The sequence below is a fragment of the Chelonia mydas genome, chromosome 2 (genome assembly GCF_015237465.2).
Source record: "Chelonia mydas isolate rCheMyd1 chromosome 2, rCheMyd1.pri.v2, whole genome shotgun sequence".
In the NCBI taxonomy this organism is placed as follows: Eukaryota; Metazoa; Chordata; order Testudines; family Cheloniidae; genus Chelonia; species Chelonia mydas.
The window spans coordinates 202,755,305-202,773,700 of NC_057850.1; the positions used below are offsets into that span (position 1 = coordinate 202,755,305).

The following is an 18,396-nucleotide window of genomic DNA, read 5'->3' on the forward strand; positions in this document are numbered from 1 at the left end:
AATAGTTATTGCAGAATAGCTTATTATTTTTGTCAATCTCCTCATGTAGATGAGAGCTCAGGAAAAACCAAATATGAGATTTCAGATGCAGATCTTGAAGTTGGGAGGGTTGGAAGAAAGGAACAAACTGCATGCACCCTTCCATGAATATCTTCCATCCACAAGCCCAAAGTGGGAAGTTCTTTTGAATATTATGCATTCTACAATTTACAAGTTCTAGTGTATAGTGTAAAGACAGGTGGTGCCGTTTTGTCAAGTAATTTTGAAACTCAAATTTGTAACTTCTTTTCCCTTTGATAGGTGCTGGATAGTTTGTTAGCTCAATATGGAACAGTGGAGAACTGTGAGCAAGGTACACACGCTCTAAACTCAAATTGCTTTCAGATTTATAGAGGGTGAAGTGAGTGGGAAGTGAACTTAATTTTTTCTTCTGTTGCATTTTCCCCTCTAGTGAACACTGACACAGAGACTGCAGTAGTAAATGTAACATATGCCAATAAGGACCAGGCTAGACAGTAAGTATATTTTTGTTCACTTCGTTTTTATAGTTTAACTCATAAATCTGAACTCAGCGTATCTTGCTGTAAAGTAGTATGTATATTTTTGCTTCTGTTCAGTTGCACCTCAGGAAAGCTTCTCCTCTTTACCTCAATTTGCTGTCAGTTGTACACCAACTTTATCTCCTGCTTTTTTTAATATTTGAAATCCTGAAGACATGTAAATTCAGAATTGGGTAAAATTATTTACCACAAATCTCTCTTAGGAACTGATCAAAATCCCACTGACTCCAATAAATACCCTCATTTTCTGGCAGTGGGCTTTGTATCAGGCTTGTAAAAACATTGCTAAAAACCTAGAGGCCTGGTTTTGCCCTTGCATTTTCATTACTTCCTGAGGGTATACGCTCTCTTGATTTTTGCTAAATTTTGGTTAAAATCTCCCCTGTTTTGTCGGTTGGAAAGTTGCTGCCGCTTTTAAATAAATGCGTAACTTGAAATGATCCATTTGCCTTATTCTGATTATATGAATTATTCTGTCTTTTTTAACTTAGCATCCATTACCTGTTGATTTATTTGCTTGTATCTACGGTTTTTGGCATCTTTTAATCCACAGCTATCATATTTTAATCTTCTTAAATTTTTTTTTATAATTTCACTTACTGGAGAGGAGAAGATTGCCTTTGTATTAACATTTTGTATTACATTAGGCATATTAATGAATGTATAATTTTGCCTTTCCAAGATGGATGAGGGAGTGTCTTTCTTGAGACATCTCAGATATTCCGTTTTCGGATCTGGGGCATAGGCATGCTCTTTCACTCTCTGCTCTTAACCACAACAGTACAAAAAACATACAGAAATGTTGGGCTCTTTTTACTTTGAAATTCCTGCCACCTTGTGGCTAACTGTAAGCAGCAGTTGAGATGCACTCTTACTTCTTACAGTACATAGTGATATATTTGCACCAACCCATAATTCAGGAATTCCATTTTGCTCCCCAGAATTTAAGTGTTTCTGCTAATTAATGCAGTCTAAACTAATTTCACTTGTGGAACATGTGACATAAGCAGTTTTCCTTTAAGAGGAAGTGCATCAGGGATGCAGAGATTGAGTTGCTCCTCAAATTTGCTGTTTTAATTTTCTTTTCTTTTCAAAACTTCCATGTTTTAGGAGTCCATCTTGCCTTGAAATTCTGTCTTAATGATTTTGTAGTAAAATTTGTGAATGTTTAGCACCAAAAGAATAAAAGATATTGGACCCACATTTAAACTTTGTCACGTGTCAGAGCATGGCTTTGAGAATATTAGAACCAAGTGTCTCTGAAAAGACCCCATGGAATTGTATAATCCATGTTTTGGATCTAGAAATTGTGACATGACTTCTTGAATGTTTCATGTCTGTTGCTAACCTTAGAGGTGGGTGCAGCAACTGTCAACTGTCTTGCTGCTACTGTACTGCTATATATATTACTTATTAAAATACAGTTTTTAAAGTTAATCACAAATAGACACAATGATAAGACAGCCAGTCACTGGTCCATTGGGAACAAACTTTGTTATGCATGGGGAGAGGAAAACAAATAATTGAATATTGGATGCAACTTTTGAATAATGAAGGGTTGTGTGGAATTTGTAGTACACTCTAGCATAGCTGTCAGTACTTGTATTGGGTAGAAACCTAATGAACAGATGGATGTAGAGAATGTGTGTTGTGGATGTTAAAATGTGGACTCGCAGGTTACAAAGGGCAAGTTATGGTTCCTGATAGAAAGTGTGGTTAGGCCTTTAACTATGGTTGGGTAGTTGGATATGAACTCTCATCTTTTAGAGACCACAAACCGGAGAGGTAGCCAGGTGCGTGTGTATATATATTTAAAAAGAAAAGCTCTGTGAGGCCTCTGTCATGAAAATTAACTGTTGAAAGGGTACACGTGGCTTTTCTCTTTTATTGACTGATGTTGAGTTTCAGTTGTCTGGATTTCGAGGCACAGCTGAAGTTTGCTACTTGAAACAGGTTCAAGTGGTAAGTAATGGCTATAAAATTAATGAGCTCTGATTTCACTAAGATAGTGGTGGTCAGTCTGAACATGAATGAGAACTGGGTTTTATGAATCTGCTTATGGACAATTGGGACTCAACAACTGATATTGGTTTCATATTTAGGATATGTTTAGGATTAATAAAGCTCTAAGATTGCAAACTGCTTTGAGCAGAGACCATGTCTTCATGTGTATTTATAGAGTGCTTCTAACTGTGGGGCCTTGATCCTGATTGGGGCATCTGGGGGCTACTGTAATGCAACTAAATATAAAGCTAGCATTTAGTAGGGTTGGTTTACAAGCTATGGCTGATAGTAACATATAAAGCTGGCCACATCTCAGCTGCAGCACCATTTGCTTAAGCAGTAGTTGAATTTTATAGTGTATTGCCTTGTTGAAGTGTGCATTAGCAGAAATATATGACAGCATGTGTGTTGGTAATGCTGTAATACAAGACTGAGATGATATTAAACCTGTTTGCAGTTGTTTGGAATCTTGAAAAGCATTATTGTTTTGAAATAAAACGTCTTTGTTTTAGTTCAGAAATGAACTTCCGACACTGCATTTTGTGTCATCAAAACATGGGGGAAATTGCCAAGTTAGTTTTCTTCAGGTTGTGATCAAACAGCTCAGACGTGTATGCCTTGGTGTTCTTTGTATTTAATGTTGGCCTGCAGTCAGTGCTGAAAAAGGGCTGGTGCCTTTTTTTTCTGCCAGAAGAAAACTCTCTTTCAAGAAAGACAATGTTTTGAACTTTGAAAATAGTAGACTGAATAAATGCAGGACGTCAAATTCTGGATACAAGAGTGGATAGGGCTGCTGTCAGGGGGCTCATTCCTCCTTTGCTGTGTGCTCCCTGCGAGCTGTTTTGGGTGGGCCATTGCTGTTCATTCCTAAAGGTGGTGTCATTTGGAGTCCCACAGCATTCCATCTAGTCTCCTCTCTTGTTCCATGTTTATTTACAGTTGATGAGGATGCATGAGCTGTCCCTCAGCTCTGTATCCAGCTCAGCCTTTTTAGCCAGTGCTGTCAAATGCTTAGCCAGTATCTGGGTGAGACAGGGGGCATGGATGAGTTAGCGGGTGGAGATGATCCTTGCATTCTAAGGGAAGCATTCAGAAGACAGGCTGAGCCATTCTATCTGCCCTTCTGATTGAGGATTTGTCTGTTACTGATGTCGAATCCTCACTGGCTGTTACAGTGTAGCAGTAGTGACCAGAAATGAAGGGTGGTCCCTGTCTCTCCCCTCCTCTCCCTCTTCCCCCACACCTCCCAGTCTTCATCTGGCTAGAAAATTCTGACTGTTCCTTTCAGATGCTGCAAGCCTAGCTACCGTGATTGTGGTGTTTGCCATCTCAAGACAGGAGTCCTGTAACATATTGTAGCTGGGGCTACACATCTTAAATCAATCCAGATACTGATACGGAATGCTGCATCCCTCTTCAACAGCATATCTCAGTGGGAGCATATGAGCCCAGTGCTCCATGACTTGCATTGTCGGCTTATTGATTTCAGGGTAGAGTTGAAGGGAATGATTTTGACCTACTGTATAAGCCCCTAAGTGGCTTCGGACCTGCCTATTGAGAGATTACCTCTCCTTGTGCCATATTGACAAACTCACAATCAACATAGGCACTGGAGCCCATTTGTGTAACAGAGGAGCTGCCGGCAGGTCATTTACCGCAAGGGGCATTCAACTTCAAAACCCTACTCTTATTTCCCTCCTTGGTCTAAAATAACCCACATTTGTTGACCCCCAAGGCATGTTACAGAATCCATCTCTTTACCCAGACTTTTGCGAGAGAGGGTCAATTTATGGGTGAATGTTTGGGGGTGAAGGGAGGGGAAAGGGTATTGTTTGGATCTGGTTTTATTGTGGTTGATTATTTTCTTTGGCTTGGGGATGAATACCTGCTGGCTCTATTTTTGAACTGACTATATTTTAATTTTTGGCTACAGTGCCTAGACCTTAAGGATGTATGCCTTTTCAGATCTAGTATAACCTGATAAGTATCAACATCTGAAAGCTGTACTGAAGTATGTTTGTTTTATGAGACGTGTGTATGCATTAGAATACACTGTTATGATCCTGGGCAGTATATAGCGCAAAGAAACCATACCTTTTTAATGCCTGGTACGCATCTGAAACATTTTGTGTTATTTCATAAATTCTTGATCATGTATAAAATACTGTTGCAATACATGCTGCAAGGGGGCAGAACTAAGGTTGCTATGGGAACCAAACACTGAAAATCCTGAGTTTTGTGCAGTTACAGTCTGTTATATTTCTAGTGTGGTTTTATGTTGTTTTTTAATGTTGAAAACTACTTATGAAAGAAATACAGGTATTTAAATATAGAAGACTATAATTATACAAAAGAAATGCTGCCATCAAAGACCTTCATGCAAATGTGTCCACTGGAAAAATTTTCTAGTATTGTAGACACGGGTTGGGCTTGGGAGTGATATACCTTGCCCACCTAGTCTTGAGTGCCAACAGAACACCAGTGAATAACTGGTTAACCATAAGACATGGAACCTTAAAGGGGAAGGTAGTGTGTTTAGCAGTTAAGACTATTGTTCAGCCTACCACAGCATGAGAGGGACAGAGTGACGGACACACTTGCCTGGAGAGCTGATGAGAAGACCATAACAAGACCTGCTGCTCTTGATTTGAAACCAAGAACTTACATGAAAACATGATATACTTAATATTTCTTTCATTCTAATGCAGGAAGCCATTTATTTCTGAGTGAGTTAACTGGTTTTATGTCTAACAGGTTATGATCAGTGGCCATCGCCTTCTTCTACACATCCTGTTTTAGTACCAATCTCTGATAAAATATTTGTACTGTGAGCATCCTGTCCAGCTGATCACACCTTCCCACTCTTGCAGTTGACTGGCATAGAGGTGTTTATTTACTTTTTTTAACTTAGCAGACTGAATTAAACAAAATGTGGGGTGTAACCTCCTGGTGTTAACAGGTTCAGTGCTCTCTATTTAACTCTTGTCTCTCATCCGCTCCCCTTTATCTCCACCAAGCCACTTTTATTTTTTTCACATCTGGGTAGTAGATAGTTTGTAGGTCAGAGTTTGGCAGGCACAAGTGGTGCCTCCTGATACAAGTTCTTCACCAGCCTTCCATTAAACAGGTCCTTCATGTTAACTATGCAGAGTCTCATGAAATTTGAGCTGAGGATGAGTAAGTAGCATTTGTCCTGTATGATCACCTCATTTTTGCTCTATTGAGTTGGTGTATTGAAATGGGTTGCAAAGAACAGGAAACATTTTCACCCATCGGATTTTTTTTATCCTTTGTTCCCTTCCATCTGCAGACATTATTATTTCCTATTTGCTTTGGCTGGAAGGAGCTTCTAGTGGGATTGACATACCACTTATTTCCATCCTGATACCATTGAGATCAACAAAGGTGCTAGAATCCCCTTGTTGTACATGAGTGGGAGCTTCTGAAGTGTAGTTTTCTTCCTCACTTGCTCCACTGAAGCCTGGATTAGTTAACCTTCTGGTCATGCTGCAAGGGCCATCTTTTCTCCCAAGGATTTGGGAAGGAGGTGGTTGAAGAATACAGAGATGTGCTAGCTGTTGTGGTTTGGTGTTTAAATTGTGGGGGAATTCATTGGCTCTGAGAGGAGCAACTTTATTACAGAAGGTGGGTTTAAAATGAACTTCAGTGGTCTGTTAGGGCTTCCAGAGCGTGGGATGGCCACTGACTGTAGTTTTAATTAGTAAAAATAAGTAAATCTAGTCCAGTAGTACACTTCTTCTCACTCTAGCCCCTACTCATCTTTTAAGTTTATTTCACCCTCACCCCCACCTCCCTTTCCAATTCTCACTACTTTCTTTGTATTTAAGCTATGTACTGACTTAATGAAATCACTGCAATAAGTTCTGATCTATATATTAATTAGAAAAATCCTGCTTACATTGCACTGAAAACACACAGGGCTGCGCAGTCATTGCTGTGTCATGTACAGTGTGTAGAAGTGATCTGTATGCTGCTGAGATGCGGGCAGAAATATTTCCTTACACATATGTAAGAAAGCTATGCACTGGTTTGGTGTAGGGTTGCTCATGACAGTGCTGGGATTCTGTCATAAAGCTTTTTTCTTGAAGCATTTTGTTTGAGGGTTAGAAGGAGACAGTGCGGGAATTTGGCAAACAAATGTAGGAAGGATTAAGGCATGGGGGAGGGAGAGAGATCAACAATGGGCCTACCTCCACCTTTTAAAAATTACATATTTTCCACTCAATCCCCTCTTTATCTTTTTATTAAGCACAAAATATATAAAAACTTTAAGGTTGCAAAGTCAAAGCACTCAGAAGTTGGGAAATGTCAGAATTAAAGTTGCCTGTGCAATCTTAATTTGGCCACTTGTGCATTACGATACAGTCTTTAATTCCATGATCACATGTTGCCCTTTTTTGCAGGACACCTGCCTCATTCAATGCGGAGGATGGATGGTATCAATTAATGAGCAGCTAGTCAATGTGTGGCCTGTGCCTTATTTACTGCACACTATTCAAACCCCAGAATTACTAATTTCCTCATTGACTTTTCTATGGCAGTCCTCACTGTATAGCTTCCTGGTGCTTCCCAAATATTAATTTATTTTCATAACGTCCTGTGAGGTCAGGGGTGTGTGGTATCCCTGTTTTACAGATAGGGATCTGAGGCAGAGAGAGATCAAGGTTAAAAGTATCCACTAATATTGGATGCTCAATCTGAGACTCCTAGGGCCAGGTCAGATGGCTTCCTCCATGCTGCTTGCCCCAGCAGGGAGGTGTTGAGGAGCACAGGAGAGAAAGTCTCTCTACTCTCAGTTTGGGTGCGTGGACCTGCCTGGCATGGCCTATAGCAGCCCAAAACTGCAAATGCAGGGAAAGTCCTGCTCTGCTCCAGACTGGAACATGCTCAGTGCAAATGGAATCTTTGAGGAATTTAGCTGCTAAAATCCACTGCCCTGTCTACACTTAAAAATCAGATCAACCTAGCTACGTCTCTCAGGACTGTGAAAAACTTAATGCCCTGAGCACTGTAGTTAGGTTGTCCTAATGCCTGGTATAAATGCACCTCAGCTGCAGAACAATTCTTGTGTTGCCTCTCGGAGAGATGAATTAATTACATAGACCGAAAAACCCCTTCTGTCAGTGTAAGAAGCATCAGCGGTTCTCAGACTTCATTGCACCGTGACCCCCTTTGGACAACAAAAATTACTACATGACCTATAGTAGGGGTGGGGGGCTGAACCTGAGCCCGGCTGCCCAGGATGAAACCCTCAGGCATCAGATTCAGCCCAGGGTAGCAGGCCTCAGGCTTTGGTTTCAGCAAGTCTAACACTGGCCCTGGTGACCCCATTTAAATGGGGTCATGACCCACTTTGGGGTCCTGACCCACTGTTCGAGAACCGCTGAATCTACATTATGGCACTACAGTGGTACAGTTGCAGTGGCTGTAGTGTGCACATGCCCTAAGTATTTACTGCGCATGTGTGAACTGGGGTTTTCTTGGTCTTACGACCCTGCTCTAAAGAATGAAGGCACGAGAGCTTTTCAAAGAAAAGGTTGCCAGAATTTGTAACATGGACAAAATTATGCATTTTTCCTGTAGTCTTGTTCTCAAACTGTTCTGGCTGAAGTCTTAAAAATTTTTTCCAGGCTAGTATCTGCCTCGTGTGTATAAAAATCAACATGAGGCAGACATGAGCATGGAAATCTTCAACCCAAATGGATAAAGTTTGGCAAAGTTACAAACAACTGAAAACAGGGTCTTATAATGGGAAGTGTCAGAAAACCTTAATAATAGGCAGCACTGCCAGCCCCACCTATGTCATAGCAATAAACCCTCCCCACAAATAAATGTAACTTTTTTCCAAGCAAAGCTAAAATTAGTGAACAGATATTTACAGCATTATGCAGGGCACTCTGGTTTCTCCTAGTTTCAGTACATCTCCCAGTTCATCCACATTGCTGACTTTTTCTGCTGTAAACTGTCATGGTGTTGAAGTCCAAAAGAATCCTGCTCTCAGAAAGATTTTCTATTCCAGGGCAATCCTGGGCTATTTAATAATAATAATTTTTTAAAATGATCTTTCATTTCCCTGGAAGTAACACTGTCATGGAAAGAGTATACTGGGGACACTTTATACCTATGTGCTTTCCCTGAAACTCTTTTGACAGGCACCTTTGGTGGTTAAGGTTAGTGTGTTCCTCCCCTGCTTTAATGGGAAAGGAACAACGCTGTCATACTTGCCCCACAAAGTGGGTTTGTTTTTCAGTGTCCAGGGTCTTTCCTACACTAGGAAAGAACATTGCATTGATAACACATTAACACAAAGCTAAACAGAGCATAGTACTTGGTGTAGACAACGAACATTTCTACACTAGGAGCACTATAGCAGCATTTTGGCGTAAACACTTGATATAGCGACAGGAGGGGGTTTTCCATTGCTGTAGCAAATACACCGTCTCAAGAGGTGATAGCTAGTTTGAAGAATTCTTCCATCAGTCTAGCACTGTATGTGCTGGGGCTTAGGTCAGCTTAACTATGTCTCTCGGGTGTGAATTTTTCACACCTCTGAGTGATATAGCTAGGTTGATCTATGTTTTATGAATAGACCAGGCTGAGGACTGTTTATTTTAAAAACGTCAGCTGGTTTTGGCTGACCTGAGATGGACTAAACTGTTTTGTATTATGGGTAACTGGGAAACAAAATGGCAGATGAAATTCAACACTGATAAGTGCAAAGTACGGCACATGGGAAAACATAATCCCAACTACACGCATATAATGGTTTCTAAATTAGCTGTTACTGCTCACAAAAGAGATCTTGGGGTCACTGTGGGTAGTTCTCTGAGAACTTCAGCTCACCATGCAGCAGCACTCAAAAAGGGTAACAGTATGCTGGGAACTATTAGGAAAAGGGTAGAAAATAAGTCTGAAAATATCATAATGCCACTATATAAATCCATGGTGCACCCACACCTTGAATACTGTGTCTAGTTCTGGTTGTGCCATCTCAAAAAGGATATAGTAGAACTGGAAAAGGTTCAGAGGAGCGCAATAAAAATGATCCAGGGTATGGAATGGGCTCCCTATGAGGAGAGACTAAAAAGATTAGAGCTGTTCAGTTTAGAAAAGAGCTGACTAAGGGATGATATGACAGAGATCTATAAAATCATGAATGGTGTGGAAAAAGTGCATAGAGAAGTGTTGTTTATCCTTCCCCACAATACAAAAAAACAGGGGTCACCCAAAGAAATTAATATGCAGCAGATTTAAAACAAAGAAGTACTTTTTCATGCAGTGCACAATTAACCTATGGAACTTGTTGCCATGGAATGTTAAGATGGGCAGAAGTATAACTGGGTTCAAAAAAGAACTAGATATGTTAACGGAGGATAAGTCCATCAATGACTGTTAGCCAAGATCAGGGATGCAACCCCATGCCCAGAGTGTCCCTAAACTTTGACTGCCAGAAGCTGGGAGAGCAAGATGGGGTAAATCCCTCCAACTGCCCTGTTCTGGACACTCCCTCTGACGCTCTGGTAATGGCCACTGTTGTTAGAGACAGGATCCTGGGTTAGATGGACCATTGGTCTGACCCAGTATGGCCGTTCTTATGTTCTTCATGTTAAATGCACGTTTTATAACACAGTGTTACTTCCAGGAGTAGATGAGACTTGGTGAAGGGAGCTCCACGCCATGCTCTGCCTCTTGTATGGGGCAGAGGAGGAATGCTGTTGTAATTGCTCTGTTCCTCCTTTTGCCCCAAAACAATGAGAATGAGGAGGAAAGTGGGAATTAGTGGAGCTTAGTGGGAGAGGCTTGGTGTTAATTAGTGGGTCCCTCCAAGGGGGAAAGTGCCCTTTAAAAATATATATATATTCCAGCTAGCTATTAGTATTTAAAACACCATTTAGCAACTAGTGCAAATGCATTTCAACACCTTTCTATTGTGTCAGATGGCTGCTTTGTAACCTATGCTCCTGACCAAGTGAATTTCTTCCGCTAATTTTCTAACAAGGTTACAACATAATTGGTTGATATGATTGTAAAGGTGTTAAACTCTCTAAAATAGGTGCTGAGTGGTACTTCAAATCCTGTTAGCTAGCTGTGTTTTAAAAAAGCACTTTTTGTCTTCAGGTTAGTCTACGCTGCAAAGGCTTTGCCAGTATAGCTCTGTTAGTACAGCTAATACTGGCAAAGCCTCAAGCGTAGACTTGGCTTGTACTGGCAGAAAGAGCTAATTTGCCAGTGTAGTTAAACCACCTGCCTGATATAAGATATACCAGCAAAAGGAGACAAGGCTAATGCCATTCTGGGAGGTGGTGTCAAAGTGTAGGCTGTGTGTACACTAGGGGGCTGTACTGACACAGCCATGTGGGCTTAGGCTCCAGAGTGTAGACATACCCTCAAACTTGGCAAGAGCATATTTGTAACTTCGTGCATAGTGCTGTCTCTGTATAATTGTATATCATGGATTTTGGGTTGTATAAGGCTTGATCTACATTTAAAAATGCAGTTGACGTAAGTGTGGCACTCAGGAGTGTGAAAAATCCACACCTCTGAACACCGGAGCTGTGCTAGCCTGAGTCCTATGTAGACACAGCTAGGTTGATGGAAGAATGCTTCTGTTGACCTAAGTACTGTTGCTCAGGGAGATGGAGTTCCTACAGTGATGGAAAAACTCCTAGTGCCCTGTAGTCGGTCTCAACACTCTGGGGTTTACAGTGGCTCAGCTACGGTGCCATAACTATGCTGCTGTAGTGCCTGTAGTATAGACAAGGCCTAAGAGACTAACTTTAATGTCGGTGTCAGTCTCTAGTTTCATTCGTGCAGTTTACAATGAGCAGAAGCCCGTAACTGAATGATTTTTCATTTCATACGGTCCCATGTATAATTCTCATATTTTTCCCCTTTGCAACTGTACAGAGCAATAGAAAAACTAAACGGATTCCAGCTTGAAAACTATTCCTTGAAAGTTGCATATATCCCAGATGAAATGGCAGCACAACCACCCACACAACAGCATCCGCAAGGGAGACGTGGATTTGGACAGAGGGGTCCTCCGAGGCAAGGGTCACCTGGTGCGGCCACAAGGCAGAAACCGCAGTCAGATGTTCCACTGAGGATGCTGGTTCCCACGCAGTTTGTAGGAGCCATTATCGGGAAAGAAGGAGCAACTATCAGAAATATCACAAAGCAGACACAGTCCAAGTAGGTTATTCTACAGAATTGTGTTGTGGGCTTTAATTTTTCTTTTGGCTGTCTTTGTCTTTCTCCCTATACACCCAGGAAAAGCGTGTGTTCTTTCCCTTCCCTCTCCCCCAAATGGAGTGGTGAATATATTTGTGGACTAGCCAAAAGTTCGGTCTATCTGGCACATTTTTCGTCCTAAAAACTTACCTTGTTAATTCCCTCTTGTCTGATGTGTAAACTTAAATGTTCCCCTGGGATTGATTGCCACTTTCCATGTCTTCCAAGATATTTTTGAGAAAAGCTTGGTTTTACAAATAGAACACAGTACAACTTACTGTTTGGACAAGCATATGAAACTAGTTTGTCAAGTATGTATCATGTCTTGTCTCCTCTTTCTGGAACGCTTGGGCCAGATCTACATTTTAACAACACTTACACAGGAACCATCTTAGTGTAAATGCAGTTATACCAGCAATAAAGTCCTTCTGTCAGTGTAGCATGTTTCATTTGGGGAACTGGCATAAGCAGCAGCTGTACTAGAAGGGTATTTTTGGTATAACTATACCATTATAACTATACTGGCAAAACCTTTTGAAGTGTAGACTAGCTAAGTGACATCTCTGTTACATTTCTACTGCCTTGGAGGTGTCATTTTGGAGATTTGGTGTTTGTATTTTATGTTGAGACAGCCCCTGCAAGGGTGTTGCCTTGCCAAACTAATATGGCAATTAGGGTTACTCTAAAAACATGCAATGCTTCATAATTGGCTTATGTGGTAAAAGGGCAAACTAAAAGAAGTGTGTGTAACAAACAAATTAGCAAGTTGTGTTTAGGGGCCACATTTTGTCCTTCGTGTGTTTTTCTTCAGTACTTTCACTTTGACAGATTTAATTTAATTGAAAGCTGTGAGAAACCAGCAGTACTAATAGAATGGTCTCCAATTACAGAAAGAAAAGGAGGACTTGTGGCACCTTAGAGATTAACACATTTATTTGAGCATAAGCTTTCGTGAGCTACAGCTCACTTCATCGGATGGATTATGGAATGCATCCGATGAGGTGAGCTGTAGCTCACGAAAGCTTATGCTCAAATAAATTTGTTGGTCTCTAAGGTGCCACAAGTCCTCCTTTTCTTTTTGCGGATATAGACTAACACAGCTGCTACTCTGAAACCTCCAATTACAGAGACATTTTGCTTCTCAGGGTTCTAATTGTAAAGTTCTGTGTCTAGAACGCACCTTTGTTAAACAGTAGCTATCCGGTGACTGGAAGGGCTATAAGACAGTGATTCTGGAGCTATGGTCCATGGACCACTGGTGGGTTGCAGAGCACACCCTGGTGGTCTGGGGAACCAAGTCTTCAAGTAGTAATGCATCCCGCTAGCTATAGCCCTATCCAGGGTGCTCTCAAGACTGTTTTGTTTAACTAAACACAGGGGGGGTGTGTGTGTGTGTGTGTGTGTGTGTGTGAAAGAGAGAGAGAATTTTGGGCTTTCATGTCCGTCTGCCCTGCCCTTCTCCCCTGGGGTTTCTTGGGCTACGTCTACACTACCACTTATGTCGGTATAACTTATGTTGCTCGGGTGTGAAGAAGCCACCCCCCAAGTGACATAAGTTACACTGAACTAAGCATTGGTGTAGACAGTGCTATGTTGGCGGGAGAGCTTCTCCTGCTAACATAGCTACTGCTGCTTGTTGGGGATGAATTAATTAAGTCGATGGGAGAGCTCTCTCCCATCGGCTTATGAGCAGCTACACTAGAGAGCTTACAGTGGTGCAACTGCATCGGGGACAATATGTTGGTATTTTAACCTTGAGTGATGGATTTTCTTGGGGTTGGGAAGGGAGATCGGCTGCAGATATGTATCATGTCAATGACTTAATGGGGGAAGTGTAGTTTCTAAAATTAGATGGGTGTTCTTTCACGTCAGACCTCTGAATTTATTATTTAACGAGACTTTAACGGATAAATGCTTACATAGCCTAAAAATCTTGTTAGTGTTTTTAATTAAGTGGATTTAAAATACTGAAGGTGGACTAATAAGATTGTTTAATGGAGAGTACTCTACACAACAAGAAACTAATTGTCAGGGGAGCCCTACGACTTCCAATTCTCAGACCAGCAAAGGCTTGGGAAGCATTGCCTAGGGCATGTTAAAGATTAAGACTATGATTTTGGTGCAGAGGTCATGGTGTTCATGGTAATCATGCATTATAATAAAGCAGTAACAGCTCCTGTGGGTCTGGTTTTCCACTCTGGGCATTGTGACCTGGCCCATGTGATCGCAGTGCCATTCAAGTTTGGCACGTGCATCCCTCCATAGATGGAGATGGAAGGGTGGATGTGACAAGCCTGCGTGGTGCTGTGACCTAGTGCATAGAATTGTGACGCTCAGGGCTGGGCCTACCTCCCTGGTTTTTGGAACAGAAGCCACTGCTGCAGGGTGAGTGTGGGGTGGGCTTTCTTTCTAAGGTGGGTTCACACACTCATGCATGTTCTCATGCTGTGACCTTTTTTGTGACTTGGGCTTTTCCCCTGAACCTCTGGTGTGTTTTAAAAAAAAAAAAAAAAAGACGCATGACACATAGAAATTTGCATGACACAATCGCCAACTTACTCATGATCTCTGAAAAGGGCAGACGAGAGCAGAAGTACTGTCACTGGCTGTAAGCAGATATGACTTCAGAGGATGCTGTCTGCCCTTTTTGTCACTTTGGGAAGGCATACACAAGAGAAATGTCGGCTTCCTCTTCTTCTCCTGACAGTTGGTTTTGTGGACTTTTCACAAAATGCTGCACTATGAGCCAAAATGAAATGTCCATATCCAGAAAGGGTTGACAACTTGGAGGGAGTTTAGAGCAAAGCAATACAAATGATTTAGGAGTTTGGAGGAATTGACTCATGGTTAGACTTCAGAAAACTGGAGCTTTGAACCAAGGTATTTGAAAGGTGCAAACACTCAGGACCCTATTGTCTCTCTACAGGCCATCAGTAATTCTTAATTTTATTGAGTTACCTTTTGTGGTGCAGATGTTTAGGATGGTACAAAGATATAACTAGAAGAAATGGGATGACACTAAGAATAGAAACATTTAGAGTTGAAAACCAGGAAAATATTCCTGATGTGAACATTAGTAGGATGTAAAATAGTCTTTTAACAGAAGTGCTGGAAAACTAACAGGTGTTCCCTTTCTAATTTTGTGATAGGAAAGCTAGGTGGAATGCAACACATGCTTACTAATTGAGAAAGTAATTTTCTATTTTATATAAAAATCTCGCCAAAATGTGTTGGATAAAATCTGGTGGGGAAGGGAAAATCCACTTTCTAACGTGTGGAGCATCATCCAGCAAAACCAGAATGTGTATCTTTTAAAAAGGAAAATATTTAATGGAGTTTTGAGTTTTATGTGGTGTTAATACAGTAGTTCTCAAACTTTTTGTACTGGTGACCCCTTTCACATGCAAGCCTCTGAGTGCGACACCCCCCCCACCCCCCCTTATAGATTAAAAACACTTTTTAATATTGTCAAGGTTCCTTCCCCACTCTGAACCTTAGGGTACAGATGTGGGGACCTGCATGAAAGACACCCTAAGCTTATTCTTATCAGCTTAGGTTAAACGCTGCCGCCACCACCAAAGTATTACACAAAGAACAGGGGAAGTGCCCACTTGGAAATGTCTCCCCCCAGAAATATCCCCCCAAGCACTACACCCCCTTTCCTGGGGAAGGCTTGATAAAAACCGATTTGCATAGGTGAACACAGACCCAAACCCTTGGATCTTAAGAACAATGAAAAAGCAATCAGGTTCTTCAAAGAGAATTTTAATTAAAGAAAAAGTAAAAGAATCACCTCTGTAAAATCAGGATGCTAAATACCTTACATTGTAATCAGATTCAAAACACAGAGAATCCCTTTAGGCAAAACCTTAAGTTACAAAAAGACACAAAAACAGGAATATACATTCCATTCAGGACAACTTATTTTATGAGCCATTTAAACAAAACAGAATCTAACGCATATCTAACTAGATTGCTTACTAACTCTTTACAGGAGTTCTGACCTGCATTCCTACTCTGGTCCTGGCAAAACATCTCACAGACAGAGAGACCCTTTGTTTCTTTCTTCTCTCCCCCCCCACCCCCCAACTTTGAAAGTATCTTGTCTCCTGATTGGTCATTTTGGTCAGGTGCCAGTGAGGTTATCTTACCTTCTTAACCCTTTACAGGTGAAAGGGTTTTTCCTCTGGCCAGGAGGGATTTAAAGGTCTTTCCCTTTCCCTTTATATTTATGACAAATATATTTAACACCATTATAAATGCTGGATGCAAAGCAGGGTTTGGTGTGGAGGCTGACAGCTTGCGACCCTCCATGTAATAACCTCGTGGCCCCCTGAAGGGTCCCGACCCCCAGTTTGAGCACCCCTGTGTTAATAACTATATTTGTATGTTTCACCAAATGAAACCTTGGTTTTGGTTTTAAAAAAATCCATATTAACTCAAAATAAAGTGGATCTATAATCTCAGTTCTCAATCCAAACTAGAATAAATGCTTACAGCTAATGTTTTTTCTTTCCTCAAGAATTGATATTCATCGTAAAGAAAATGCAGGTGCTGCTGAGAAACCAATTACTATCCACTCTACTCCTGAAGGCTGCTCGACAGCTTGTAAAATTATTATGGAGATCATGCAAAAGGAAGCTCAAGATACCAAATTGTAAGTAAAGGGTTTAAAGAAAGCAAAATTCCAAATCCTTTTCCAGTCCCATTAAAGAAGTACTCTTAGCTTTATCTGTCAACAGGTGAAGGTGAATCTTCTCCTGGATGTCTGGTAGCAGCATTTAACTTTTGGCTTAGAGAACTTTAATTTTATTTTCAGTGCCACCCTCTTTGCTTAGGGCTTATGTCAGTGTAGTTAGGACGGTGCAGTGTCTGTGTAGACACTGTGTTACGTACATTAGCTGTTGGCCCTGGCTCTCAGCTCCTCACACTGCCCCCCTTCAGTCAGTGGAAGTGCTCCTGGTGAGGATGCACACCACTGACAGAAGGAGGGTAGTGTGGACATGAGCTACTGCAGTAATTACATGGAGCTGTAGTGTAGACATGCCCTCATTTTTAATCTGTTAGTAAATATTTATGTGTATAAGTTATTGCAGCAAACAGTTAAGATTTTTCATTCAAGTGATATTACATTTAAAACCTTGCCTTTTTCAATTGCTTTTTAATAGTTGGCCATTTGTCTGAATTCTGTAACTTCTATTACAGTACAGAAGAAATTCCCTTGAAGATATTAGCACATAACAATTTTGTTGGCCGTCTTATTGGAAAAGAAGGAAGAAACCTAAAGAAAATTGAACAGGACACAGATACTAAAATCACAATATCTCCGTAAGTGTTCAGTTGCCTAAACCTCGAAGTGCTGTGCCTCAGAAATAGTTCCTTGGGTTTTGTAAACCTTACTAAGTTTTGTCCATTATGTAAAGGCTGGGGTACCAACCATTCAGACCCCCATCCACGCTGGGACTTAAACGGTTATTTTAGCTGAATTTAAACACTTCTCAACTTGTCTAAAAATAGGCAAGGGCTGGTCTAAAAATAGTATTCTAGACTAGGCAGAACTCTAGTTTAATCCATGTTTATAAAATGCTGTCTTGAAACTGTTATATGCTGGACAGGCAAGCATGTTTTATAACTGGACTAGTTTTGAAGTGTGTATAAAATGAGTTGAAATAACATGGTTAAATCTCCTACATTGGCTGGAGTTTGGAACAAGGTAAAGGAGAAAAGCAACTGAATAAATAAGAACAGTAGTATTTTAGGTAGTAATTTTCTATTTGGGTCAGATCCCTTTCTGCTTCAGCCTCTAGCAGCTAAACTGCAGTAGGGTAACCAACCTGCTGTTCATTTAGACAAATGTCTAGGCAAGAGCTCTGCTTTCTGCTATGAGCTGGTCCTCACCCGTGGGTGGAAGTGACCGCTGCAACGAGCTAAAAAGTCTGAATACTGCTCTGTCATGGAGTTACAAGTGGGCGAGAGGAGTGTGAACTTCTCCTCTTGAATAAAGTTTGGGGAAGTGAGAGCAATAAAGGAGTGGACACACCGAAGGAGGAGGGACAAGAGGGAAGTGAGTTAGGAAACTGGATGAAGGAGGGGGAAACAAGAAGTGTAATTAATACAAAAGGGAGAAAAATAAAGGGAAAGAGGAAAGTAAAAGAGTAAATAAGAATTTCTGTAAAGGAGAATCGGAAAACAGTCTTGGAGATGAAAGAAAGAACCTGATAGTTTTTTGTAACATGGGCAAAATGTTTGAGAGCAGGGAAAATTACCGGAAGGCAGAACAAAAAGATGCTTGTGACTGTTATAGACTCCTGCTGGAGACTCTCAGGACAGAACTGGGAGCAAAAGCCATTTTGCCCCTGATTGAGATGAGGGAAGTTGCTGTGGGGGCAAGGAGGCAGAGGACCCTGCCTGACACAACAGAGATGATCCCGCCCGCCAAGGTCTCCCCAGGGACTGGTGAGCTAGTGAGGGATGTTGCATTTATGATGTCTTATTGTTTTATATAATACTATACTCTCCTGTGCTTTATCTGTTAAGTAAAGAGCATAAAGATGTTAGACTGGACTGTGTCTCACTACTT

General features: G+C 41.1%; 1 protein-coding gene across 2 annotated transcripts in view; it reads left to right on the forward strand.

Moving 5' to 3' along the window:
- IGF2BP3 (insulin like growth factor 2 mRNA binding protein 3) overlaps window positions 1–18,396 on the forward strand; it is a 163,800-nt gene that overhangs the window by 89,282 nt on the left and 56,122 nt on the right. For both annotated transcript variants that reach the window (XM_043541060.1, XM_037890540.2), the window contains exons 5-9: window positions 301–352; window positions 452–515; window positions 11,493–11,777; window positions 16,339–16,473; window positions 17,022–17,144. In XM_043541060.1, coding sequence (XP_043396995.1) covers window positions 301–352; window positions 452–515; window positions 11,493–11,777; window positions 16,339–16,473; window positions 17,022–17,144 — 659 coding nt within the window. The remainder of the gene's footprint in view (window positions 1–300; window positions 353–451; window positions 516–11,492; window positions 11,778–16,338; window positions 16,474–17,021; window positions 17,145–18,396) is intronic.